Below are 26,863 nucleotides of genomic sequence, written 5' to 3' on the forward strand. Positions count from 1 at the left end.
CCCATTGTTCAAAGTCAAGACTATTTTACCTCTTTGTCTCATTTGCCCATCAGTTTCACATTGTATCCTGGAATATACTCAGTGATCATTTTATTAGATCCACCTGTACACCTGCTCATTAATTCAAATATCTAATCACCCAATCATGTGGCAGCAACACAATGAATAAAAGCATGCCAACATAGTTCAGTTGTTGTTTAGACCAAACATCAGAATGGGAAAAAAATGCAATCTAAGTGACTTTGACTGCAATGATTGTTGGTGCCAGATAGGGTGGTTTGAGTATCTCAGAAACTGCTAATCTCTTGGGTTTTTCCATGCACAACATTTTCCAGAGTTTACAGAGAATGGTGTGAGCAGTGGCAGTTCTGTGGGAGAAAATGTCTCATTATGAGAGGTCAGAGGAGAATGGTTAGACTAGTTCAAGCTGAAAGGAAGGTGACAATAACTCGTATCCACATGTTATAACAGTGGTGTGCAGACGACCATCTGTGAAGGCACATGTCAAATCTTGAAGTGGTTGGGCTATAACAGCAGAATACCACAAACATACACTCAGTGGCCACTGTATTAGGTGTAAGAGTACCTAAAGTGACCAGAGTGTACAGTTTCCAAAAGTGGTCATTTTGCAATCACAGCTTCATAATAGCTACTAGATCAAAACTATTATTTTGTATTTGTGCCATTAATTCCCCTGTAACACACACACAATGCTGGAGGAACTCAGGCAGGTCAGGCAGCACCTATAGAGAGGAATAAACATCAGCGTTTTGGGGCAAGACCCCTCTTCAGGCCTGGAAAGGAAGGTGGAAGATGCCCCGAAAAAAAGTGTGGGGGGAACTGAAAGGAGTACAAGCTGGCAGGTGAAGTCATGTCTGTGGGAAAAGTTAGAGGGCTGGAGGAGAAAGAATCTGGTAAGATAGGAGCAAAGTCAAGTTTCCTGGAAGGATATGTAGCTGTGGTAGTGAATCTGGGTGAATACATGGTCAAAGAGTCAGAGGACAGCAGAAATCAGAGAGGGGGAGCAGTGAGAGAGGGTTATACTAAACTCCTGTCAAAGAGAAGGTTTATACTTCATCAGGGTAGGAATACCTCGAAGTGACTTCACAATGGAGCAGCAGATCATGAACACAGGGGTTTCTGCAGATGCTGGAAATCCAGAGCAACACACACAAAATGTCGCATGTATCTTATTATAAATGTGTACAATTAGATAAAGATACTCTCAGATATAGGGATGACCAGAGTTGATCTAAGATCTACTGTATCTTTAAAAGGAGATGGACCATGTAATTTAGGGAAGGAATTCTAGAGATTATAGCTGTCACTCCAAAGATTCCCACGGTTTTCACTAATGGAAGAGATTCAAACAGCTTTCACAAGTAGGAAAGTCTTGAACAAGGGGACATTACAACAGGACATAAGGTGGGTCATTTAAAACAGGTGCACAAAAATTTCTTCTGGTAAAGGGTGACAAATCTCCGGAATTCCAGGTACTAGCAGGAGGTGGGTAATGAATTATTAGAATGGAGGTGGATAAATATTTAATAGATCAAGGAATTAAGAGGTAAGAAAAAAAGGAGCAGATTTCAAGTCTGTTTCATCGTCAACAGATCATGGGTAAAAATATAGCATAGTACAGGTCCCTCAGCCCATGAGTTGTGCCAACCTTTTAACCTACCAAGATCAATCTAACCCTTCTCTCCTATATAACTATCCATTTTCCTACCTAAGGGTTTCTTAAATACTCCTAATACTCTACCAGCACCCCAGCAGGTTGTTCCACACACTCACCACTCTGTGTTAAAAACATACCCCTGACTCCACCACCCGTATTTTTCTCCAATCACCTTAGAATTTGCTGGGAGGAACAAAATGGTTGCTATTTTCATAAAACCTGAAACATTTTTCATTGCTCCAGGTTCCCACTACAGCACCATTTCCACAAAAGATGGACCTGCCCAGATCATCAAGCATAAACAAGAGAAAATCTGCAGATGCAGGAAATCCAAGCAACACACACAAAATGCTGAAGGAGCTCAGCATGTCAGGCAGCATCTATGGAAACAAGAGTACAGTCAACGTTTCAGGCTGAAGGCTGTTTTATACTTGTGGGTATGGGCTACGCCGTTGGCCTGATTTATACTTTTGCGTACCCCTACGCTGTAGCGAGCATGCGTTGTTGTGTCTGCGTTGCTCTGCAATTCACCGCCAAAACGCTAGTTGGCGGTGGGGTTTCTATGCCACTGTGTTGAGTTTCTTCGAGGGAGACATGGACGAGGAAATGCATTTCAAATATTTTCGGATGTTGGCAGGTAGATTTGACAATTTGGTTCATCATCTCCAACCATTTATTTCGCATCAGTGTACAGGCATGGCGGAGAAAAGCAACCAGAAATGCGATTCTGCCAAGCGGACCAATCACAGCTGTTGCGGTCTACGTCGCCACGAAGCGTGAGTTACATTTTTGGGGAGGTGCACATCACAGGGTACGGGATACCCACGGCGTACATTTGACGTACAAGTATAAATCAGCCTCGAGACCCTTCATCAGGACTGGAGAAAAAAAAGTCAGAGTAAGAAGGTGGGGGAGGGGAGGAAGAAACAGAAGGTGAAACTGGGAGAGGCTGAAGTAAAGAGATGGGAAGTTGATGGGTGAAAGAGATACAGGGCTGGAAAAGGAAGAATCTAATAGGAGAGAACAGAAGAATATGGAAGAAAAAAATGGGGGAGGAGCACCAGAGGGAGGTGATGGGCAGGTAAGGAGACAAGGTGAGGGGGGGATTACTGGATATTCGAGAAGTCAATGTTTATGCCGTCAGTTTGGAGGCTACCCAAATGGAATACAGGGTGTTGCTCCTCCAACCTGAGTGTGGCCTCATTGTGACAGTACAGGCGGCCATGAACTGACATGTCGAAATGAGAAATGGAATTAAAATGCGTAGCCACTGGGAGATCCTGCTTTTTCTGGCGAACAGAGCATAGGTGCTGGATGAAACGGTCTCCCCGATATACAGAAGGCCACACCAGACATACTGGATACGATAGATGACTCCAACAGACTCACAGGTGAAGTGTTACCTCACTTGGAAGGATTGTTTGGGGCCCTGAATGGTAGCGAGGGAGGAGGGGTAGGGGCACTTGTTCCACTTGAGGAGGGAGATCAGTGGGGAGGAACAAATGGACAAGAAGTGGGGAGGATGGAGGAAAAGACAGGCTTGGTTGTGGGAACCTGCTGGAAATGGCAGAAGTTACAGAGAATTATGCAAACAAAAGGAATTCTGCAGATGCTGGAAATTCAAGCAACACACATCAAAGTTGCTGGTGAACGAAGCAGGCCAGGCAGCATCTCTAGGAAGAGGTACAGTCGACGTTTCAGGCCGAGACCCTTCATCAGGACGTGTCATCTTCCTAGAGATGCTGCCTGGCCTGCTGCGTTCACCAGCAACTTTGATGTGTGTTACAGAGAATTATGTGCTGGATACAGAGGCTGGTGGGGTGGTAGGTGAGACACCCATTTTTCCACTCACCCTCACCCATTTTATTAGCCTCTCATTACCATCAACAATTCCGAGATTGAACGGTTAAGGAGCAAAGCTAGGTACAGGAAAAATAAATGATCTAACTTCCTGTTGAATGTTAGATGGATGTATTAAGGGTAAGGGTGCACAGGGTGAGGCAAATGTGACTGATGGGAGAGAACAAGTCATGGCTTCAGTTCCATTTTCCTATCTGCTCCACGCAGTCCTTCAGTCCCCTAAAAACTACAATTCATTACATTGATCTCGAATATATTAAACCATTCAACCTCCAATAATCACTGGGGTAAAGCCGTTCAAATTGCTGGAAAGCCGCCTCAAACTTTGGATCACACATAGGAGGGAGGTAGATGAAGAGGTGAGAGAGCGAGACGGGGGTGGGATGGGAAGAGGGTCCGGTTTGGATTGAGAGAGGATAATGGAACGAGTGGGGGGGATAGACACATGAATAGATAAGGGAGGCGAATGGAAAGGAAGGAGGGAAAGCAAGTGGACAGGAACGAAGCGTGGGGAGCGTGAGGTGCCGCCACCGATCCGCATGGAACCATCTCACCAGCTCCGGGCACAAATTACATGTCATCATGCAAAGGGGACATCATACAGGAAAGAGTTTGAACTGACTGTAAAGGGGAAAGGTGGCGTTAAACCAGCAGAGGGCCGACCTCGCGGGACAGAGGGCTGCCGGAGATGTTTAATTTCAATGGCCGGCTCCGAGGCCTCGGGCCTCCACTACACTCGCCGCTGTACCTCATTTATTTCTCCCAGGAATTCAATTGAAACACCTACATCGCCTTTTTTTTCTCCCGACATTTCAATGTTTTTACCTCATTTTTGCTTCGTATTTATTATTTTCCCACGGGTTGAAACTTGCAGAACAAAGACGAGCTCCAACTGCCGCCCGGGATGCGATGCGCGAACACTGTGCTCCTACGCTTCATGCGATTGGCCGACGTGCCGACCGGCGTCCAATAACAATTCGGCTTACTCTGAGAGCCGGGATGAGAGGAGCGGGGGACGGTCTGCCGCGACGTCACTGACGTCACAGGCCATCGGTGTTCTCCCATTGGTTCTCAAATTATGAATTGGTGACTTGAGAATGAATGGATGCCGAATGTATGAATGAACTTCTTCACCCCAGGAGTAAACACCGCACGTTAAACAAAAATAAGATTTAACATTTCTCAGCGACTTTTACTTCTCTTTCCGGATGCTTCAAAGTGCTTGATAACAATTGAAGTTTTTTTTAAACCGGTCCTGCCTAGGGCTTTAGGTCCGAAACGTCGGCTGGCCTGCTGAGTTCCTCCAGCATTTTATGTGCGCTGCTCGGATTTCTAGCGTTTGCTGATTTTCTCTTGTTTTTATTTTATATGAAGTGTTGCTCTTTGTAAGGTACTTGAACCTGGGGGAAAGGGCTAGACGGGTCGACGTGCCTGCTCTGTCTTGTAGTTCTGTTTGACCCTAGGAAAGTACAATTTCACAAAGCTGTCAGTAGTGCCATCTTTCAAATATCTGGGAAGCATTCTCTCTGAGGATAGCGGCATTGACAACGACATCCAGAGCCGCATTAAACAGGCATTAGCTGCCTTTGGGAGACTTCGGCGTAGAGTCTTTCAGAACAGGAGCCTTCGTCCCTCCACAAAGGTCGCCGTATACCAAGCGGTCTGTGTCACCACCCTCCTTTATAGCTGTGAAGCTTGGGTAACCTACAGCCGTCACATCAAGTCCTTGGAGCGCTTCCACATAAGCTGCCTCCAGCGCATCCTGGGAATTACCCGGCGTGAGCGGGTGCCTCACACTGAAATACTTGTAAAGACCAACTGCAGGAGTATTGAGGCCATGATCACCCAGCGTCAGCTGCAATGGCTGGGGCACGTGATAAGGATGCCCCCATGTCGGCTACCCCGCAGACTGTTAATGGCCAGCTACATCATGGTCAGCCCTCAGCTGGAGGGCCGAAGAAGCGCTGTAAGGATCAGATGAAGAATGCTTTAAGGAAGTGCAAGATCAGACCCAAGGACCTAGAGGAGGTTACTGCTGACCGTACCACGTGGCGACAGCTGTGTAGGGACGGGGTTCGTATTCTGGAGATGGAAAGAACAACCGGAAGACAGCAGAAGAGAGCCAGGAGAAATGCAGCCATGGTTGCCACCACTAGCACATATACATGTCCCACCTGCAATAGAGCTTGTGGGTCCAGGATAGGACTGTATAGTCATCAAAGATCTCACCGGTAAAGGAGTGGACGTCGTCATCGGGTTTCGATGGACAACCGAAGAAGAATACAGTAAGTGGCAGGACCTTAAGAGCTCTGCTGTTCAGAAGAGGTGTAAGTCCATAGCTCCCTGAACGTAGCCACACAAGTCGATAGGCGGTGTGGTGGATAGGATGGTGTTCCACAGGAGGTCTGCTACTTTTCACGTTATGTCAATCGATGGCTTTGTCGGCAAGGATGGGGATGATACAAAGGCAGGTGAAAGGGCAGACAGATTTGATGAAGCAGGAGTTTGGAAAGATTAGTTTCACTGCTGTCATAAGCAATTTTGGGAGATTTGTCACCAAAACTCGACCAAATTTCATACTGTACCTTGGAGAGCACTCTGACTGGTTGCATTGCCTCCTGACACGGAGCTTCCAAGTCACAGGATGGAAAGATGCTGTAGCGGGTTGTAGACTAGGCCATTTCCAACACAGGGACAAGCCTCCCCACCACCAAGGATACCTTCAAGATCTGCTGCCTCAAGGAGGCAGCATCTATCATTAAGCACCATCACCATCTGGGTCTGCCATCTTCTTATTACCAATGGGGTGGGGGAGGCACAGGAGCCTGAAGACGCACACTCAGCATCTTAGGAACAGCTTCACCATCTTTGAACATTCTATGAAACTATAAACACTACCTCACTGTTCCCCTTTTGTGCATTTATTATTCTATTATTATAGTAATTTTTATCTCTTGGTCTGTACTGCTGCCACAAAAACACAATATATGTCGGCACTGTTTCCTCTAAGCTACATGACTACACTGTAGCTGAAATGCTCCCTCACTCACATGTTGCCATACAACTGGAAATTTCTTTTATGTTGTGTTTTATTAAAGTGCCACACAGTTCTTAGGCCATATAAAATTTCCTGCTCAGAGCAATGGTTGGTCCATGCAGCTGTTAAAAAAGTTAGTGGGAACATTGTAAGTCAGTGATAATAAACCTGATTCCAATACCACCCCTTGCCTTTTTATAGCGTGTTTGCAGACAACTGGACACTAGTGGAGTGCAGTTGTAGTTGTGTGATGGAAATGTTGTAGCCAATGCATGCATTAAAAGCTTCCACAAACAGCAATGCCCAATTATCTCAGAAAAAGAGTCAAGAGTCAAATTTATTGTCAGATGCGCAATCCCATACATGCACACATCACAAGAAAAGCATAAATAATACAAGATTGTGCAAGAACTCTATTAGAACAAAAACAACATTAAATCCATTACAGAGCAAAGTGCTCATCTATCTTATGACAATAAGACAGCTTTTAGATTATACTACATATATTAAGATCTTATCTTCTCCGTGGATTGTCACCTTGTCGCGGTGGAGAAGCCTGTGTGGTCCTGTGATCCCGAGAGCAATGCTATCTGGAACTATGCTCCTGGTAGGGTCACCCATGGCGGTAAGGTCGAGGGTGAGGTCCCTGACAAAGAACAATCCAACCAAGACCTCAATGGTGGAACAGGCGGACGAAGTTACTTCGAACTCAACGGCTGTGAAAGCAGATGAAGGCCGCAACAAATCCATCAGCTCCAATCGTCGTGGTTTCCATGCCATTGGAATCAGTTGGTTGATTTGTGAAGTATCGTGTGCTTCTTGGAGTGCAACATCAAGTACACGTTAAACAAATACACGCACAGGCGTCTTCACTCTGTGGGCCACTTCTTCAGAACGAAGACCATCATCCTCGACCTCGAGGGATAGCCACGACGACGACGATTTTCAAAGAGGAGGTGAAAATTTAAAAAACACACTATCTTCGAATGAACACCAAACTATTTCCATATTTTAGCACTGCTCACAGCATTTAATATAAATTTAGATACATTCAAGATCTACATGAAGGGGTATATGTGTTAAGAAGAAGAATTTAGAGAGATATAGGCCGAGGGTTTGGGAATGGGATTAAGTTTGAATATTCATTTTGATCTCACGGACACGGTCCTTTCCCGTGCTGCACAACGCAATGGCACAAGCGGAACGAATATTACGCCCCTCCAGCTGATGAGTTGCCCGGATCATTTAGCGGTGGACTCATCACTGCGGACTGTACCACCGGGAGAAAAGGGATGAATTGATTTTTCAGATGAACGTTTCGGACTCTGACCCTGGGTCTGGCCGCTAACTCTCCACGTATCTGGTTGTTTATCCTCTACGTATTGAGTATAAGCTGGGAGTTGTGCGGAGAGACTTCAGAGTTGGGAGCCGGTGGTGAGGTGTTCATCAGTCACACCCTCCCTGGGACGAGGTGCCGGGGTCCCAGTCCGCGATGACGGCGCCGGCGCTGGTGCTGCTCTTCAGCGGGAAGCGAAAGTCGGGCAAGGACTTTGTCACCGACTCCATCCAGAGCAGGTCAGCGGGGCGAGCGGCATTGGCAGCTGTCGGCCCGGCCCGGCCCGGCCTGGCCTGGCCCGGCCCGGCACCGGCCGCCCCGCAGTGCGAACCGGGCATCAGTCTCGAGTAACGCCGAGGTTGGGGTGGGACTGCCTGTGGGGGTGAATGTCCAAGGGAGGTGGGGTGGGGTGAAGGTGGTTAGTAATAAAGAAAAGAAGGGGATGGCGAGACGTGCTAGACTGAGGGAGGGGTGCAAGATGTAAGCTGTACCTGGGCCAGAGTTGGGAGGCATTGATAGGTGGATGAGAGATGCAGGGTGAAAACAAATATGGATAGACCGTAGACTGTAAGGCATAGGAGCAGAACTTTGCCATTTGGCCCGTCGAGTCTGCTCCGCCATTCAATCATGGCTAATTTTTTCCCCCCTACCCCAGCTACATTCCTTGGCCTTCTCCCCGTAACCTTTGTTGTCCTGGCCAATCAAGAACCTATCAATCTCTGGCTTAAATACACCCAACGACCTGGCCTCCACAGATGACTGTGGCAATAAATTCCACAAATTCGCCACTCTCTAGCTAAAGACATTTCTCTGCAATTCTGTTTTAAATGGATGCTCCTCTGTCCTGAGGCTCTTGTTCTAGACTCCCCAACAGTGGGAAACATCCATTGCATTTGCCTTCCTCACCACCGACTCGACCCGCAACTTAACCTTTAGTGTGTTTTGCACGAGGACTCCCAAATCTCTTTGCATCTCAGAGTTTTGGTTTTTCTTCCCATTTAGAAAATAGTCTGCAGATTTATTTCTACTACCAAAGTGCATGACCATGCAGTTTCCAATATTGAATTTCATTTGCCACTTCCTTGCCCATTCTCCTAATCTGTTTAAGTCCTTCTGCAGCCGCCTTGTTTCCTCAACACTACCTCCCTCTCCACCAATCTTCGTATCATCTGCAAACTTAGGAACAAAGCCGACTATTCCAACATCTAAATCATTGATATACAGCGTAAAAAGAAGCAGTCCCAACACCGACCCCTGCGGAACACCACTAGTCACTGGCAGCCAACCAGAAAAGGATCCTTCTCCTACCTCCTACCTCCTACCAATCAGCCAATGCTCTAACCATGTCAGTAACTTTCCTGTGATACCACGGGCTCTTAACTTGGTAAGCAGCCTCATGTGTGACACCTTGTCAAAGGCCTTCTGAAAGTCCAGATATACAACATCCCCTTTATTCTACTTGTCTCCTCAAAGAACTCCTAACAGGTTTGTCAGGCAAGATTTTTCCCTTGAGGAAACCATACTGACATTGTCCTATCATGGCCCATGTCACCAAGTGCTCCATAACCTCATCCTTAACAACTGACTCCAACATCTTCCCAACCACTGAGATCAGTCTAACTGGTCTATAATTTCCTTTCTGCTGCCTCCTTCCTTTCTTAAAGAGTGGAGTGACATTTGCAATTTCCCAGTCCTCTGGAACCATGCCAGAGGCCAATGATTCTTGAAAGACCATTTCTAATCCCTCCACAGTCTCTACCGCTACCTCTTTCAGAACCCTAGAGTGCACTTCATCTGGTCTGGGTGACTTGTGTACCCTCAGATCTTTCAACTTTCTGAGCACCTTCTCCCTTGTGATAGTAACTGCACGCACTTCTCTACCCTCACACCCATCAACACCTAGCACACTGCTAGTGTCTTCCACCGTGAAGACTGATGCAAAATACTCAATTAGTTCATCTGCCATCTCCTTGTCACCTGTTATTTCTCTGGCCATGTTTCCTAGTGGTCCTATATCCACTCTCATCTCTTTTTTATTTTTTTATATACTTGAAAAAGTTTTTTCTATCCACCTTTATATTGTTTGCTAGCTTGCTTTCATAGTTCAACTCCCTCTCAATGATTCTTTTAGTTGCTTTCTGTCGGTTTCTAAAAGCTTTCCAATCCTCGACCTTCCTGCTAATTTTTGCTTTGTTGTATGCCCTCTCTTTTGCTTTAACATTAGCTTGACTTCCTTTGTCAGCCATGGTTGTAGTATTTTGCCATTTGAGTATTTCTTTGTTTTTGGAATACATCTATCCTGCACCTTCCTCATTTTTCCCAGAAACTCAAGCCACTGCTGCTCTGCTGTCATCCCTGCCAGCATCTCCTTCCAATTTACTTTGGCCAACTCTTCTCTTATACCTCTGTAATTTCCTTTACTTCACTGAAATACAGCTGCGTCAGACTTTTTCCCTATCAAATCTCAAGTTGAATTTTGTCATATTGTGATCGCTAGCTCCTAAGGGTTACTGTACCTTAAGCTTCTTAATTGCCTCTGGTTCATTACATAACACCCAATCCATTATAGGTGATCCCCTAGTAGGTTCAACGACAATCTGCTATAAAAAGCCATATCACGAGCATCCAACAAATTCACGCTCTTAAGATCCATTACTAACCTGATTTTCCCAATTGACCTGCATGTTAAAATCTCCCATGACTATCATGACGTTGTTCTTTTGACATGCCTCTTCTATTTCCTATTGTAATCTGTAGTCCACATCTCAGCTATTGTTTGGAGACTTGTATATAACTGCTGCAGGTTCTTAGCTCAACCCACAAGGATTCAACATCTTCCAATCCCATATCACATCTTTCAAATGATTTGATGCAATTCTTTACCAGCAGAGCCATGCCTACCTTCCTATACCTCTGATGCAATGTGTAACCTTGGACATTCAGCTCCCAACTATAACCATCCTTCAGCCACCATTCAGTGATGGCCACAGCATCACACCTGATAATCTGTAAAAGTGCAACAAGATCACCCTCCTTATTTCATTGAGATATTACACTTTGAGTACTGTATTTGCTACTCCTTTTGATTCTGCATCCCTAATGCACTGATAGTCACCCTGCTGACTGCAATTTTGTCCTACACCTGCCTGCCCTTCCTGACAGTCTGCACACTGTCTTTGGTTTTTTACCATCTGTCCTATCCTGACCCCCTTGCCAAATTAGCTTAAATCCTCCCCACCCGCTCTGACAAACCTGTTCGTGAGAATATTGGTTCCCCCTTGGGTTCAGATGCAACCCGTCACTTTTGAACAGGTGATACTTCCCCCAGAAGAGATCCCAATGATCAAAGAACCTGAAGCCCTTTCCCCTGCACCAGCTTCTCAGCCACACATTTATCTGTCAGATCATCCTGTTTCTACCCTCACTGGCGTGTTGCACAGGTAGCAATCCAGAAATCACTACCTTGGAGGTCTGACTTCTCTCTCCTCTTTTCTACTGCTCTCTAAATTCTCTCTTCAGGGCCTCTGTGCTTTTCTTTCCTATGTCATTGGTACATCTGGCTGCTGTCCCTTTCCCTCCAGAATGCAAGACTCAATCTGAGACGTCTCTGACCCTGGCACCTACGAGGCAACATACCGTCCGGGTGTCTCGTTCACATCCACAGAATGTCCTGTCTGTTCCCCTGACTATTAAGTCCCTCATCACTACTGTTCTTGTCTTCTCCCTCTTCCGCACCGCAGACCCATACACAGTGCCAGTTACATGGTCTCTGTGGCATTCCCCTGGGAGGTCATCCCCCACGACTGTGTCCAAAACAGTATATTTATTATTGAGAGGAATGGCCACAGGGGTGCTCTGCACTAACTGCCTATTCACTGTCCCATTTCTTCTCCTGTCAGTCACCCAGCTACCCACCTCCTGCAACTCAGGGGTGACTGCTTCCCTGTGACTTTGATCGATGATCTCCTCACTCTCCCAAAGAAGCTGAAAGTCATCTAGCTGCTGCTCCAGATCCCTTTGCGCAGTGGCAGTATCATAGCCGATGAGGTTTACCCGAGGCGCGGTGATTGCTTATTGAAAACTTTTCCCTAACACTGTCTTCGAGGAGCTGCAGCCGGATGCGCTTCACGCAGACGTAGTTGCCTGGGAGACTCTGGGTCTCCCAGGGCCCCAGCGTCTGGCATGAAGAACACACAACAGCCATTCAAACTGCACTAAGTACCCCTGACACAGTAAGAAAAAAGGGAAACTTAACAGAAACTTGCCCAGAGCCAACACCTCTCTGAGTTGAAACCTCCTTTGAGCCAAAGCCTGATAGTCCTGCTCTCTCACCACTGGCCCACTCCCAACAATGGCTGCTCCGCTTGTCCCCTCTGGACCTTTGTTTACTCCTTTACGCGCTGCTCCCGCCACGGATCGGGCTGCCGGAATGACACCGGCCACCTGCAAAGCTCTCCTTTCAAACAAGCGCTGCCAACCTGCAGGAAACCTCCTTGTAGTGCTCTGCCCCCACTGCTGAGAGGCAGATGGAGTGATGAGGGACAGGAGGGAGCTGCTGCTGGGAGGTACAAGAATCCTGGTAGCCAATCTATCTTGGTGCATGTGCCCATAATTACCAAGACCAAAGCACTTTAACTTCCATGCTGGAGATTCAGTAGGCTGCAGGTGTTGGAATCTGGAGCAACTAAGAACATAAGAGACAGGAGTTGGCCATCTAGCTCGTCAGGCCGCCTTCTCCATTCAATAAGACCACGGCTGATCTGGCCGTGAGCTCATCTTGACCTTCCTACCTGCCTCTTCCCCAATAAACTTCATTTCCCCTACAATGCAAAACTCTTTCTAACTGTGTCTTAAATTTGTTTAATGAGGTAGCTTCTACTTCTTCCCTGGGCAGAATTCTAAGGTTCAATACTCGCTGGGGGGGCGGGGGGGGGAGCAGTTTCTCCTCGTCTGTCTTAAATCTATTCCCTGAATCGTGAGGCTTTGTCCCTAGGTCTAGTCTCACCTAGTAATGGAAACGATCTTCCTGCCTCTGTGGCAAGAAAGGAGTTGTCAGCATTTCAATCCAAATCTTCCCACAGATGCTGTTGACCCGCTGTGTTCCTCCAGCGGTCGATGTCTTGGCCGAGTCCCTTCATCAGAACTGGAAATGAAGGGGGCAGAAACAAGAAATAAGGTGTTGGAGAGAGGGGGTGACAGAGGAACCAGAATGGAGAGTGGGAAAAGAGAGAAGGGGAGTAATTACTGGAAGTTGATGTACATGCCATCAGGTTGGAGGCTATCCAGATGGAATATGAGATGTTGCTCCTCCAACATGAGTGTGGGCTCATCATGGCAGTAGAGGACAGACATGTCAGAATGGAAAATTAAATTGAAATGGTTTGCCACCAAGGAGATCCTACTTTTTTGCGCGGGCAGAGCACAAGTACTGAAGAAGGGTCTCAGCCCGAAATGTCAGCTATTTATTCCCCTCTGTAGATGCTGCCTGGCCCGTGTACAGGTCTGGTCACTCCACTATAGGAAGGATGTTGAGGCTTTGGAGAGGGTGCAGAAGAGGTTTTGCCGGATGCTGCCTGGTTTGGAGGGACAAATTTGGATTGTTTTCTTTGGAGCTGTGGAGGCTGAGGGAAGTAGATTATGAGAGGCACTGACAGCATAGACAGGGAATTTCTGCCTCCCGGGGTAGAAATGTCTAATACCAGAGGGCATGTATTGAAGGTGAAAGGGGGTAGGTTCAAAGGGGATGTGAGGAGTAAGTTTTTTTACTTGGGTGGATGCCTGGTGTGGTGGTGGAAGCAAATACGTTAGAGGCTTTTAAGAAGGGATTAGATAGGCAGATGAATGTGAGGAAGATGGACATTCAGTAGCAGGGATTCGTGTTTGGGTGTTTTTGATTTGCTTTTGGGTGGAAGGGCTGATCCTATGAGTTCCTCCAGCATTTTGTGTTGATTGTGGAGTCATACAGCATGGAAACAGACCCTTTGCCCCGACTCACCCATGTTGTAAAAGAGGGGCACAAAGGACGACCGATTCTGGAATCGGAAGCAACAAACTATCCACTGGAAGAGCTCAGCGAGTCAAGCAGCATCTGCGGGAGAAATTCCCCCTCTCCCACAGATGCTGCATGACCTCCTGAGTTCTTCCAGCATTTTGTAATCTGTGGAAGACGTCTGCAGAAACGTCAATTCAATGGAGAAGGTACTTAAATCGGTCTTGTTATAGAAAGGGAGGCAGTACCGAGGCATCCCTGCCCTACCATCAGCAGGCAACCTACTTGCAAGTATCCTTGTCAACTGACTCTTTCACTTTCTGAAGAAGTACTCCCCGAGTCACGGTGTGGTTTCCGCCCAACTACAGATACCACGGGCGTGATCTTCACAGCACACCAATTATAGGAATAGTGCCCTAAACAATGGCAACCTCTTTCATCACTTGACTATGGAAAACTTTTTTTAATGTTTGAATCTAGGCTACTTAAAAAAAAATCCTTATTTATTTCTTCAGAATCAGCAAGTAAAATGTTAGAGCCTGGGTGGCTTGCTATGGACACCAGTACTTTATAAAAGCCAGATTTATTTGTCACATATTCATTGAAACATACACTGAAATGTTCCGCTTGCATTTGGGATTGTGCTGGAGACAGCCCGCAAGTGTCACCATGCTTCTGGCACAAGGTAGCATGCCCACGGCCCACTAACCCTAACCCATGTGGAAGGAACACAGAGCACCCGGAGGAAACCCACCCAGTCACGGGGAGAGCGTACAAACTCCTTACAGATATTAGCGGGAATTGAACCCCGATCTTCTGAAGGCTGGCACTGTGCTAACTGCGATGCTTCCTTCCCTGATGGATATAGTGAGACAGGGGGTCTTTCTGCCAATCCAGTGGCCTGTTAAGATTCATAGAGGACAGCAACATGCTCACTGTGTCCATGTTAAGTGTCGGAGGACGACAGCTAGCCTGAGAGGAGTATGTTAAATTGTGAGAGGACTAATAGTCCTTCACCCCAGCGGGACGACTCCCAAGTTATGAAGCAGTGATTCCAAATGTCGCCGAAGTTCTTCTCCTAGTACGCGGTCTTCTTTGGGCATATACACTCTATTCCGCTGGCTGTAGTGAACCAAACTCCCCACCTCCTCCCGCCCCTGTCCCCTCCCTCCCTGCTTTGGCAGCCCCCCACCTCGCCCCTCTCTTGCCCGAGTGAAAGATAGCCTAAACCAACAGATGTTTACTTGTAGATGCTGCATGACTTTGAGTTTCCCCAGCACTTGGTGTGCATTGTTCAAGATTCCCAGCATCTGCAGAATCTCTTGTGTCTCATTTAACCTTGCTTGTTTTCAGCCAGTATTCACTTGGTTCCTCCCCCCCACCTCCCGAGGAAACGTCACGCCTCCTTGTGCCTACTGTGGGCATGTTATTGTGTTTGCAGTTCGCTGCTGTTAATGGTGTGTGTGTGTGTTAGTAAGTGTAGTAAATATCCCTCTCTGTGCTTTGTGTAGGTTGGGTGCTGAGAACTGTACCATTCTGAGACTATCGGCTCCCATTAAGGAGCAGTATGCCAAGGTAGGCACGTAAGGCTTCACCGAGAGCGGGGCGGAGGGTTTTGCATTTTCACTTTCTTGTCTCTATCTTTCAAATTAACGCCTCCATCTTCTCCACGCCTTCACCTTTCTCAGCCACTCCAATGATCTGACCCCCAACTGTTTAGAAGCCCTCCCGGCTCAGTAGCCTTTTTAACTCTTAAGCTGGGCAGCCGAGGGCATCTTCAAGAGGTGGTGCCTCAAGAAGCTGGCATCTCCCACTCCAGGCCCTCACCAGCCCAGAATGTGCCCTCCTCTCATCACCACCATCCGGGAGGAGGTACGGGAGTCTGAAGACCCACACCCAACAATTCAGGAGCAGCTTCTTCCCCTCCAGCATCGGATTTCTGAATTGTCCAATCACTACCTCGTTATTGACTTTGTTATTTATGGTAACTATTTGTATTGGTTTGTTTTATTGAGATACAGTGGGAGAAGGCCCTTCTGGCCCTTTGAGCTGCAACGCACAGCAATTCCCCAGTTTAATCCTAGCCTAATACAGTTTAGAGTGACTAGCTAACCTACCAAATGATGTGTCTTTAGACTGTGGGGGGTCGTGCAAACTCCTTACTAGCTGTGGCAGGAACTGAACCATGGTCGCCTGTACCTGAAAACATTGTGCTAACATCTAACATCTGTTTACTATTTACATCTGTTTACTATTTACTATCTGTTTACTATTGCTACATGTACCAAGGTGCAGTGAAAAGTTTGTCTTGCATTCTGTTCATACAGATCAGATCGTCACACAGTGCTTGAGGGTAAAACGATAACAATGTGGAATAAAGTATTGCAGCTACAGAGAAAGTGCAGATCAAATAGACAATAAGGTGCAAAATCATAACGAGGTAGATTGTGTGGTCAAGAGTCCTCCTTGTCGTACTGGGGGATTGTTCAATAATTTATAATAAAATCAGTATTAGTTTATTATAGTCAAGTGTATACTGAAAAGCCTGTCTTGCACACTGTTCATACAGATCAGAGTGCATTGAGGTAGAACAAGGTAAAACAACAGACTGCAGAATAAAGTGTAACAGTTACAGAGAAAGTGCAGTGCAGGTAAATGATGACGTGCAAGACCGTAATGGGGTAGATTGTGAGGCCAAGAGTCCATCTTGTCATGCAGGAGGTCCCTTCAAGAGTCTGATAGCACTGGGGCAGAAGCTGGCCTTGAGCCTGGTGGTGCTTGCTTTCAGGCGTTTGTATCTTCTGCCCGATGGGAGAAGAGAGATTGCCTGGGGTGGGTGAGGTACTGGCGGCTTTACCGAGGCAGTGAGATGTGTAGACCGAGTTCACGGAAGGAGAGGCTGGTTCCCGTGATGTGCTGAGCTCTCTGCAGTTTCTTGGAAGTTATAGTTGCTATAGCAAGCAGTGTCAGAATCCCTGGCATATGTTGTGAAATTTGTTGTTTTGGTGCAGCAGCCATCAAACTTTACAGCTCCTCCCTTGGAGGGTCAGATATCCTGAGCCAATAGGCTGGTCCTGGACTTATTTCATAATTTACTGGCATAATTTACATATTACTATTTAACTATTTATGGTTCTATTACTATTTATTATTTATGGAGCAACTGCAACAAAAACCAATTTCCCCCGGGATTAATAAAGTATGACTATGACTATGACTACTGTGCAATCAAAAGTCAAAGTCTGTCCCGAGCCTTGTGGTTCATCAGGCCGGTGCTTATGCCAGTTTCCGTGGCGTGAAGCGACTGAGAGTACGAGACCCCCCCCCCAGATAGGATGCCAGTCTATCGCGAGGTTAACCCCCAGCATTTTGCCGGTACCCATTTTCATCTGGGTGGACTGGAGCAGTGTGTGGTTAAGCTCCTTGCTCAAAGACACAACACGCTGCCTTGGCCGAGACTCGAACCCACGACCTTCAGATCGTGAGCCCAACGCCCTAACCACTTGGCCACGCGCCACACTGTGCAACACATAATCATAATATATTTAATATATATATTTTAAATTTTAAGAGTCAGTAAGTAGTGCAAAAAGAGAGCAAAGACAAAAGGTGATGTACATGGGTTCAGAAATCTGACGGCAGAGGGGAAGAAGCTGTTCCTAAAATGTTGAGTGTGTGTCCTCTGGCTGCTGTCCCTCATCCCTGATGGTAGTAATGAGAAGAGGGCACGCCCCAGGTGGTGAGGGTCCCCAGTGATGCATGCTGCCTTCTTGAAGCAACACCTCTTGAAGATGCCCTTGATGGTGGAGAGGCTACTGTCCATGATGGTGCTGGCTAAGTTTACAGCCCCCTGCGGGTTTTCCTGAATCCTGTGCAGTGGTGCCTCCGTACCAAACAGTGTTGTGCCTGTAATGGAGTGGGCTGAGTTTACAACTGCCTACAGCCTCTTTCTGTCCTGCACATCGGAGCCTCCACACCAGTCAGACAGAATGCCCACCCTTTTGTAACCACAATGGTGGTTGAGAAATGTGATTGAAATAGTCGCACTCCTCCTGCTATGAGGGAGGAGCTGGCCAAAGTTCAATGGAACAATACCCTAGTAGGGATGACAGTGGAACAGCAATGGCAAGTGTTTCTGGGAATAATGCGGAAGGTGCAGGATCAGTTCATTCCAAAGAGGAAGAAAGATCCTAAGAGGAGTAAGGGGAGGCCGTGGCTGACAAGGGAAGTAATGGACAGTATAAAAATAAAAGAGAAGTATAACATAGCAAAGACGAGTGGGAAGCCGGAGGATTGGGAAACTTTTAAAGAGCAACAGAAGGTAACTAAAAAGGCAATACGCGGAGAAAAAATGAGGTACGAAGGTAAACTAGCCAAGAATATAAAGGAGGACAGTAAAGCTTCTTTAGGTATGTGAAAAGGAAAAAAATAGTTAAGATCAAAATTGGGCCCTTGAAGACAGAAACGGGTGAATTTATTATGGGGAACAAGGAAATAGCAGACGAGTTGAACAGGTACTTTAGATCTGTCTTCACTAGGGAAGACACAAACAATCTCCCAGATGTAATAGTGGCCAAAGGACCTAGAGTAATGGATGAATTGAAGGAAATTTATATCGGGCAGGAAATGGTGTTGGATAGGCTGTTGGGTCTGAAGGCTAATAAGTCCCCGGGACCTGATGGTCTGCATCCCAGGGTACTTAAGGAGGTGGCTTTAGAAATCGTGGACATATTGGTAATCATTTTCCAATGTCCTATAGATTCAGGATCAGTTCCTGTGGATTGGAGGGTGGCTAATGTTGTCCCTCTCTTCAAGAAGGGAGGAAGAGAGAAAACAGGGAATTATAGACCGGTTAGCCTGACGTCGGTGGTGGGAAAGATGCTGGAGTCAATTATAAAAGATGAAATTACGACGCATCTGGTAGCGGTAACAGGATTGGTCTGAGTCAGCATGGATTTACGAAGGGGAAATCGTGCTTTACTAATCTTCTGGAATTTTTTGAGGATGTAATTATGAAGATGGACAAGGGAGAGCCAGTAGATGTAGTGTACCTGGATTTTCAGAAGGCCTTTGATAAGGTCCCACATTGAAGATTAATGGGCAAGATTAGGGCACATGGTATTGGGGGCAGAGTACTGACATGGATTGAAAATTGGCTGGCTGACAGAATACAAAGAGTAGCGATTAACGGGTCCCTTTCGGAATGGCAGGCGGTGACCAGTGGGGTACCGCAGGGTTCAGTGCTGAGACCGCAGCTGTTTACAATATATATTGATGATTTAGATGAGGGAATTAAAAGTAACATTAGCAAATTTGCCGATGACACAAAGCTGGGTGGCAGTGTGAAATGTGAGGAGGATGTTATGAGAATGCAGGGTGACTTGGACAGGCTGGGTGAGTGGGCAGATGCATGGCAGATGCAGTTTAATGTGGATAAATGTGAGGTTATCCACTTTGGTGGTAAGAACGGGAAGGCAGATTATTATCTAAATAGAGTCAAGTTAGGAAAAGGGGAAGCACAACGAGATCTAGGTGTTCTTGTACATCAGTCACTGAAAGCAAGCATGCAAGTACAGCAGGCAGTGAAAAAAGCTAATGGCATGCTGGCCTTTATAATAAGAGGAATTGAGTATAAGAGCAAAGAGGTCCTTCTGCAGCTGTACAGGGCCCTGGTGAGACCACACCTGGAGTACTGTGTGCAGTTTTGGTCTCCAAATTTGAGGAAGGACATTCTTGCTATTGAGGGAGTGCAGCGTAGGTTCACAAGGTTAATTCCCGGGATGGCGGGACTGTCATATGTCGAAAGATTGGAGTGACTGGGCTTGTATACTCTGGAATTTAAAAGGCTGAGAAGGGATCTTATTGAAACATATAAGATTATTAAGGGATTGGACACGCTGGAGGCAGGAAGCATGTTCCCGCTGATGGGTGAGTCCAGAACCAGAGGCCACAGTTTAAGAATAAGGGGTAGGCCATTTAGAACGGAGTTGAGGAAAAACTTTTTCACCCAGAGAGTGGTGGATATATGGAATGCTCTGCCCCAGAAGGCCGTGGAGGCCAAGTCTCTGGATGCTTTGAAGAATGAGATGGATAGAGCTCTTAAAGATAGCAGAATCAAAGGTTATGGGGATAAGGCAGGAACTGGATACTGATTGTGGATGATCAGCCATGATCACAGTGAATGGCGGTGCTGGCTCGAGGGGCTGAATGGCCTACTCCTGCACCTATTGTCTATTGACTATAAACTCCAGGGCGAGCAAAAGAGAGGGAGCTTCGTGCAAAGCGCATCCCAGGATTGGGGAGCCATGAACTAGAGGGCACAGGTTTAACAAGAACCTGGGAAAGCTTCCTTTTCCAACCAAAGGGTGGTCTGCAAATGGAGAGAGACCGTGTCTGTTCATTCTATCTGCCTGTGCTGCTGTAGCAGAGATCTGTGTCTACCCCTGCTCACAGAAACGGGAGCAGTGTTCCTGAAACACTTACTAATTCCTCATAATCCACGGGACAGAAGCACCACCAAATCGGAGAATTCGGAATTGTTGCATCCTGAGGCTTTGCATCAGGGGTTCTTTGGAAGTCAAGAGTAAGGCATAAAAGTTATTGCTAGCAGTTTTATTAAGAGTTACAAGAACAATGATCAAACAGAGAAAGATGAAGGGAAAACTAGTTAGAGGTCTCAAGCTCAGACCAGAGATGACACAAATACTAGTGATAACGATTAACCTGTGAAATAGACAGATTCGAGTGGCCTGAAAGCAAAAAAGTTTCTAGAAAAATGTAGGAGCAACTATACTTTAATTGCTAGAAAATGCATATAGCTGATTATATAAAAATACAAGTAAGCATAGGAACATTAAAACTACAAGAACAATAACAATTCTACATCCCAATCTAACAATGCTGAACTTTAACAACACTGGCCAGTCTCAGTGACGCTATTGTCTTAAATATAAGAAAACTACAGAAAAAATGCTAATTCTACACCTGAATTGACTCTGACTCCAGCCAGCGGGGCACCTAATTCAGATTAGTTAAAGATTAGCTTTGTCATATGTACATTGCAATATACAGTGAAAAGCATTATTTGTGTCAAATCAGTTTAGTGAGGATTGTGCAGGCCAGTTGGTAGAATCTGAATTCGAATCACCTTATTGCAAGTATGTGAAACATCCCAGAACTGATCGTGGTTCGGTGCCAAGCATAAAACACAGGACAACAACAAAACAGACAACACAATAGCAACCAGGACAATTTACTGATTGTGGTTCGGTGCCAAGCATAGAACACAGGACAATACCAAAACAGTCAACACAATAGCAACCAACAATTTACGAGGGGTGATTGGTAAGTTTATGGCCTAAGGTAGAAGGACCCAATTTTAGAAAACCTAGCACATATGTTTTTCAACATATTCCTATCCTACATTTACACACTTGGTCCAGCGGTCGTGGTGCATACAGATCCCTTCTTAGTAGAAGTCGGTGTCTTGGACCTCCAGAAAGTGGTCCACAGCAGGGGTGATTGATAAGTTCGTGCCCTAAGGTAGAAGGAGATGAGTTACTGCCTTCAAACTTTCTGCATAATCACTCAGAGCTGAAATGCACATGCATGTACTGAGAGCTGCATAACTCATCTCTTTGTACCTCAGGGCACGAACTTATCAATCACCCCTGCTGTAGACCACTTTCTGGAGGTCCAAGACGCCGACTTCTACAAAGAAGGGACCCGTATGCTCCACGACCGCTGGACTAAGTGTGTACATGTAGGAGGGGACTATGTTGAAAAATAAATGTGCAAGGTTTTCTAAAATTGACTCCATCTACCTTAGGCCACGAACTTCTCAACCACCCCTCGTACAGGGCAATAGTGCTAACAGCCATGAGCAGAATGGTCACGTGCCCAAATGTTAATGGTCAAACTTAAATGCGAACAGACTTATTAATTATCAACAGAACAAGGAGAGTAGGAGCTTCCGGTGCCAGCATAGCCCACAACTAACTAACCCTAACCTGTGCGTCTTTGGGATGTGGGGGGAAACTGGAACACCTGGAGCAGACCCACAGGGGGAACTGACTGTACAAATTCCTTGCAGACCGTGGCGGGAGCTGAACGCTGATCTTGCAGCAAGTGGTGTAAAGCTTGTACTAACTGCTATGCTGTTGTCAGGCCTGGGCTGTTCATGAAGCTCCCCAACCAGAAGAGACATGGGCTTTCATCTGAGACCTCAAACAGTCAGGACGTTGTTCCATGGTGATTTCGGAAGACTTTTGCTCTTCAGGACAGCTGTCTGGGTTGTAATGAAACCAAACCAACCTCTTTTGTTTTTTAAATTTGTATTTAGAGATTGAGGCCCTTCCAGCCCAGCAAGCCAGCGCCGACCAATTCGTCTACAACCCGCAAGTCTTTGGAATGTGGGAGAACACTGCAAAGTCTTTACAGGCAGTGGTGGGAATTGAACCGGGGTCGCTGACGCTGTCGTACCATTATGCTAACCCCTGTCTGAGCGGCTGCACAATTTATCATCGCGCTGTCCTTCACTCAGGAACACGGATTGGACCTCAACCGGTTACTGGGCCCCAGTGAGTACAAGGAGCGGTACCGAGCGGAGATGATCTGCTGGGGAGAGGAGCAGCGCGTTCGAGACCCGGGGTACTTCTGTCGCTTAATTGTAAGGGACGTGAAGTCGCCTGTCTGGGTGAGGAAACCTCCACTTGATCTGCAAACCCTGAGGGTTACACTGGGTGATGCTCTTTGTGTCTGTGTAAAAGGCTTTGTGTGGCAGTGCAACTATAATTTAGTGTGTGTCTATCTTTCTGTCTGGCAGTGTGAGAGGAAAGGGATTGTGTGTTGAGAGAGACAGATTTTGTGTGTTTGCATGAGTCTGTGAGAGAGACGCATGTCTGTGAGAAGGACTCTGCTTGTGTGGGTACGTGTGACTGTCCGTGTACATGTATATTTATGTGCATGCTTATGCAGGCGTGTGTATGTATGTGTGTAAGGAGTGCTGCACAAGAAATGAGAGCCTCCAGACCTTGGCGTGGCTGTGGTGTGTTAGGACACTGCCCCTGCCCCGCTCCACAGTGACCCTCACGGCCTCTCTTCTCCCCTCATAGATGATCAGTGATACCCGCCGGCACTCGGACCTGGAGTGGTTCCGGACACAGTACGGCAGCGCTGTGCAGGCGGTGCGAGTGGTGGCCTCGCAAGAGACACGACAACAGAGGGGCTGGACGTTCACCGCGGGTAAAAGAGGAGACCATGGCCGTGTCGTACTCCCACTCACGGTCGGGGCTCAGATCCTCTCCAGTCAGCTGACTCTTTGGAGAACCAGCTGTACACTTGGGAGCACTCAGGGCATGGTGTTAGTGCTGGTTTTAAGAGATCCTAATCCTATCTTCCCACCCTGGGTGGGACGTGGGGTGGGTCTCTGGTGAGTGGGTCTCTGCAGTGAGTGATTGGGATGTGGGGAGGGTCACTGTTCTCAAAATACATGGCTGGTACTTCTTAAATCTAAAATATGGGTGTATCAAAGCTCATGCCCTATGCCCCTCCCCGTCTCTGCCACGCCCTCTGGCCCTACGCCCCTCCCATTCCCTATAACCCCTTCCAGCCCTACATCCCTCCCTGTCTCTGTAACTCCCTCAGTCCCTACACCCCTCTCCATCTTTGCAACCCCTCCACCCTGAAACCCTTCCCATCTCTGTAACCCTCTCCAGTCGGTACACCCATCCCGGCCCCTGTGACCCGCTCCAGCTGCCCTCCTCATCTCTGAGACACCCGCCTTCTTCATCACTGCACCCCTCCGTGTCTCTTTAACCCCTGCAGCCCCTACACTCCTCTCTGTCTCTGGCTGCCCTCCCAATGCACTGCCTCCTCAGCCATGCCTTCAACTCCAGAATCCCCTCTCCCTGAGCCTCTCTGCTTCCCCCCAGCCGTGGGTGGTGTTTGACATCATTAGTCTCTGGTGACAACAAAACCCCTACCAGTTCTCACCTCCCTCTCCTTCTACCTCGGGCAGGTGTGGATGACCGGGAATCGGAGTGTGGACTGGACAATGGGGTCCACTGGGACTGGGTCCTGAACAACGACGGGACGTCCCAGGAGCTGGAGACGCAGCTGCAGCCTCTGCTGGAGTTTATCCGAAACCGTCTGGCCCAGGCAGGGCACTGAGGGCAGGAGACCAGGCCGTCCCGTCGCCGTTGTATCTGGCATTGATGGAGCTGCACCCACAGTGGCCTGTGCGGTGGGAGCCATTCTCTGATAGGAGAGAGGCCCCAAAGCTGTGAAATATGTGGGAAAGATGTGAGGGGATGTTGCCTGAATCAGATGCGAGAGAATTGTGGTGGCCGGAGGGGGTCACAGAGACAGGGAGGGGTGTAGGGGCTGGAGGGGGTTACAGAGACAGGGAGGGGTGTAGGGGCTGGAGGGGGTTACAGAGACAGGGAGGGGTGTAGGGGCTGGAGAGGGTTACAGACACAGGGAGGGGTGTAGGGGCTGGAGGGGGTTACAGAGACAGGGAGGGGTGTAGGGGCTGGAGGGGGTTACAGAGACAGGGAGGGGTGTAGGGGCTGGAGGGGGTTACAGAAACAGGGAGGTATGTAGGGGCTGGAGGGAGTCACAGAGACGGGGAGGGGTGTAGGGGCTGGAGGGGGTCACAGAGACGGGGAGGGGTGTAGGGGCTGGAGGGGTCACAGAGACAGGGAGGGGTGTTGGGCTGGAGGGGGGTTACAGAGACAGGGAGGGGTGTAGGGGCTGGAGGGAGTCACAGAGACAGGGAGGGGTGTAGGGGCTGGAGGGGGTTACAGAGACAGGGAGGGGTGTAGGGGCTGGAGGGGGTTACAGAGACAGGGAGGGGTGTAGGGGCTGGAGGGGGTCACAGAGACAGGGAGGGGTGTAGGGGCTGGAGGGGGTCACAGAGACAGGGAGGGGTGTAGGGGCTGGAGGGGGTTACAGAGACAGGGAGGGGTGTCGGGCTGGAGGGAGTCACAGAGACAGGGAGGGGTGTAGGGGCTGGAGGGGGTTACAGAGACAGGGAGGGGTGTAGGTGCCGGAGGGGGTTACAGAGACAGGGAGGGGTGTAGGGACTGGAGGGGTTACAGAGACAGGGAGGGGTGTAGGGACTGGAGGGGGTTACAGAGACAGGGAGGGGTGTAGGGACTGGAGGGATTACAGATACAGGGAGGGGTGTAGGGGCTGGAGGGGGTTTCAGAGACAGGGAGGGGTGTGGGGACTGGAGGGGGTTACAGAGACAGGGAGGGGTGTAGGGGCTGGAGGGGGTCACATAGACAGGGAGGGGTGTAGGGGCTGGAGGGGGTTACAGAGACAGGGAGGGGTGTAGAGGCTGCAGGAGGTTATAGAGACGGAGGTGTGTAGGAGCCGGAGGGGGTTACAGAGACGAGGAGGGGTGTAGGGGCCGGAGGGGGTCACAGAGACAGGGAGGGGTGTAGGGGCTGGAGGGAGTTACAGAGACGGAGGGGTGTAGGGCTGGAGAGGGTCACAGAGACGGAGGGGTGTAGGGTCTGGAGGGGGTTACAGAAACGGAGGGGTGTAGGGTCTGGAGGGGTTACAGAGACGGGGAGGGGTGTAGGGAATGGAGGGGTTACAGGGACGGAGGGGTGTAGGGGATGGAGGGGGTTACAGAGACAGGGAGGGGTGTAGGGACTGGAGGGCGTTACAGAGACAGGGAGGGGTGTAGGGGCTGGAGGGGTTACAGAGACAGGGAGGGGTGTAGGGGCTGGAGGGGGTTACAGAGACAGGGAGGGGTGTAGGGGATGGAGGGGGTTACAGAGACAGGGAGGGGTGTTGGGGCTGGAGGGGGTCACAGAGACAGGGAGGGGTGTCGGGGCTGCAGGGGGTTACAGAGACAGGGAGGGGTGTCAGGCTGGAGGGAGTCACAGAGACAGGGAGGGGTGTAGGTGCCGGAGGGGGTTACAGAGACAGGGAGGGGTGTCAGGCTGGAGGGAGTCACAGAGACAGGGAGGGGTGTAGGTGCCGGAGGGGGTTACAGAGACAGGGAGGGGTGTAGGGACTGGAGGGGGTTACAGAGACAGGGAGGGGTGTAGGGACTGGAGGGGTTACAGAGACAGGGAGGGGTGTAGAGGCTGGAGCAGGTTACAGAGACAGGGAGGGGTGTCGGGCTGGAGGGAGTCACAGAGACAGGGAGGGGTGTAGGGACTGGAGGGGGTTACAGAGACAGGGAGGGGTGTAGGGACTGGAGGGGTTACAGAGACAGGGAGGGGTGTAGAGGCTGGAGCAGGTTACAGAGACAGGGAGGGGTGTCGGGCTGGAGGGAGTCACAGAGACAGGGAGGGGTGTAGGGGCTGGAGGGAGTCACAGAGACAGAGGTGTAGGGGCTGGAGGGGGTTACAGTGACAGGGAGGGTTGTCGGGCTGGAGGGAGTCACAGAGACATGGAGGTGTGTAGGGGCTGGAGGGGGTTACAGAGACAGGGAGGGGTGTAGGGGCTGGAGGGGGTCACAGAGACGGGGAGGGGTGTAGGGGCTGGAGGGGTTACAGAGACAGGGAGGGGTGTAGGGGCTGGAGGGGGTTACAGAGACAGGGAGGGGTGTAGGGGATGGAGGGGGTTACAGAGACAGGGAGGGGTGTAGGGGCTGGAGGGGGTCACAGAGACAGGGAGGGGTGTAGGGGCTGCAGGGGGTTACAGAGACAGGGAGGGGTGTCAGGCTGGAGGGAGTCACAGAGACAGGGAGGGGTGTAGGTGCCGGAGGGGGTTACAGAGACAGGGAGGGGTGTCAGGCTGGAGGGAGTCACAGAGACAGGGAGGGGTGTAGGTGCCGGAGGGGGTTACAGAGACAGGGAGGGGTGTAGGGACTGGAGGGGGTTACAGAGACAGGGAGGGGTGTAGGGACTGGAGGGGTTACAGAGACAGGGAGGGGTGTAGAGGCTGGAGCAGGTTACAGAGACAGGGAGGGGTGTCGGGCTGGAGGGAGTCACAGAGACAGGG

General features: G+C 48.8%; 2 protein-coding genes and 1 non-coding gene across 4 annotated transcripts in view; 2 read left to right on the plus strand and 1 right to left on the minus strand.

Moving 5' to 3' along the window:
* The window catches only part of ilf2 (interleukin enhancer binding factor 2), a 56,150-nt gene extending 51,641 nt beyond the window's left edge, over positions 1-4,509 (minus strand). The window contains exon 1 of the mRNA XM_063041863.1: positions 4,364-4,509. Coding sequence (XP_062897933.1) covers positions 4,364-4,368 — 5 coding nt within the window. The 5' untranslated portion in view covers positions 4,369-4,509. The remainder of the gene's footprint in view (positions 1-4,363) is intronic.
* Positions 4,510-7,581: 3,072 nt separating this feature from the next.
* Positions 7,582-24,269, plus strand: pmvk (phosphomevalonate kinase). Of its 2 annotated transcripts, XM_063032392.1 has the most exons (5): positions 7,582-8,150; positions 15,412-15,475; positions 22,443-22,595; positions 23,014-23,143; positions 23,919-24,269. In XM_063032392.1, the coding sequence occupies exons 1-5, from the start codon at positions 8,068-8,070 to the stop codon at positions 24,068-24,070; spliced, it is 582 nt and encodes a 193-aa protein (XP_062888462.1). In that variant the 5' UTR covers positions 7,582-8,067; the 3' UTR covers positions 24,071-24,269. The 2 variants fall into 2 exon arrangements, with proteins under 2 accessions (XP_062888462.1, XP_062888471.1); XM_063032401.1 differs by lacking the exon at positions 15,412-15,475 and having other exon boundaries at positions 7,998-8,150.
* LOC134343158 (U4 spliceosomal RNA) lies at positions 11,925-12,062 on the plus strand. The gene has a single exon (XR_010017198.1). It is a non-coding gene; the product is annotated as a U4 spliceosomal RNA (small nuclear RNA).
* Positions 24,270-26,863: the final 2,594 nt, after the last annotated feature.

Source organism: Mobula hypostoma, chromosome 2 (genome assembly GCF_963921235.1).
Source record: "Mobula hypostoma chromosome 2, sMobHyp1.1, whole genome shotgun sequence".
NCBI classification, from domain to species: Eukaryota; Metazoa; Chordata; class Chondrichthyes; order Myliobatiformes; family Myliobatidae; genus Mobula; species Mobula hypostoma.

Bases quoted from the DNA above. Each gene is read 5' to 3' on its own strand.
- pmvk (XM_063032392.1), top strand. From the start codon at position 8,068: ATGACGGCGCCGGCGCTGGTGCTGCTCTTCAGCGGGAAGCGAAAGTCG. The intron at 8,151-15,411 runs GTCAGCGGGGCG...TGCTTTGTGTAG, and splicing joins ACCGACTCCATCCAGAGCAG to GTTGGGTGCTGAGAACTGTA. The intron at 15,476-22,442 runs GTAGGCACGTAA...TCCTTCACTCAG, and splicing joins TTAAGGAGCAGTATGCCAAG to GAACACGGATTGGACCTCAA.